The following is a 425-nucleotide window of genomic DNA, read 5'->3' as shown; positions in this document are numbered from 1 at the left end:
AATCCCCTCCCTGGGCAAACCCCACTCCCCCATCCCCTCAGCCGAGTGCCAGCCCCTCCATCACCTGGTTCGCCTGGAAATCGTAGTCCAACGAGAACTGCAGCTTGCCCAGGTTCTCCGGCTCCTTCTCCTCCTCCTCGCCTTCCCCCTCCGTCAGACCCATCTCTGCGTCATCGTCGTCCTGTTGGTCCTGCAACGACAGCCGAGGTGCCCAGCTCAGCAGCAGGGTCACAGCCCAGCGTCCCCATCCCCACACCGCTGGGGACCTCCAGCACCCCAACCCTACTGGCTTCTCAATCCCCGGGTTCTCCTCATGAGGAGCAAAAACACCCCCCCACACTGGGGACATAAAGCATCGGTAGAGCAGCCCTGGGGTGGCACCGGCTCTGCCTACAACCACGCAGCTGCCGGGGAGCCGGGGAGCC

At 64.5% G+C, this 425-nt stretch overlaps 1 protein-coding gene across 1 annotated transcript in view; it reads right to left on the bottom strand.

Annotated features, from left to right (window-relative positions):
- Nucleotides 1-64: 64 nt before the first annotated feature.
- LOC103912769 (synaptotagmin-2-like) overlaps nt 65-425 on the bottom strand; it is a gene marked incomplete at its 3' end in the record, with an annotated part of 2071 nt that continues 1710 nt past the window's right edge. Inside the window, exon 3 of the mRNA XM_009319165.1 lies at nt 65-200. Within this exon, the coding sequence (XP_009317440.1) occupies nt 65-200 (136 nt within the window). The remainder of the gene's footprint in view (nt 201-425) is intronic.

Source organism: Pygoscelis adeliae, unplaced genomic scaffold, assembly GCF_000699105.1.
Source record: "Pygoscelis adeliae isolate BGI_AS28 unplaced genomic scaffold, ASM69910v1 Scaffold1622, whole genome shotgun sequence".
NCBI lineage: Eukaryota > Metazoa > Chordata > Aves > Sphenisciformes > Spheniscidae > Pygoscelis > Pygoscelis adeliae.
Note: the sequence above shows the minus strand (reverse complement) of the source record. Positions and strands in the feature narration are given on the sequence as shown.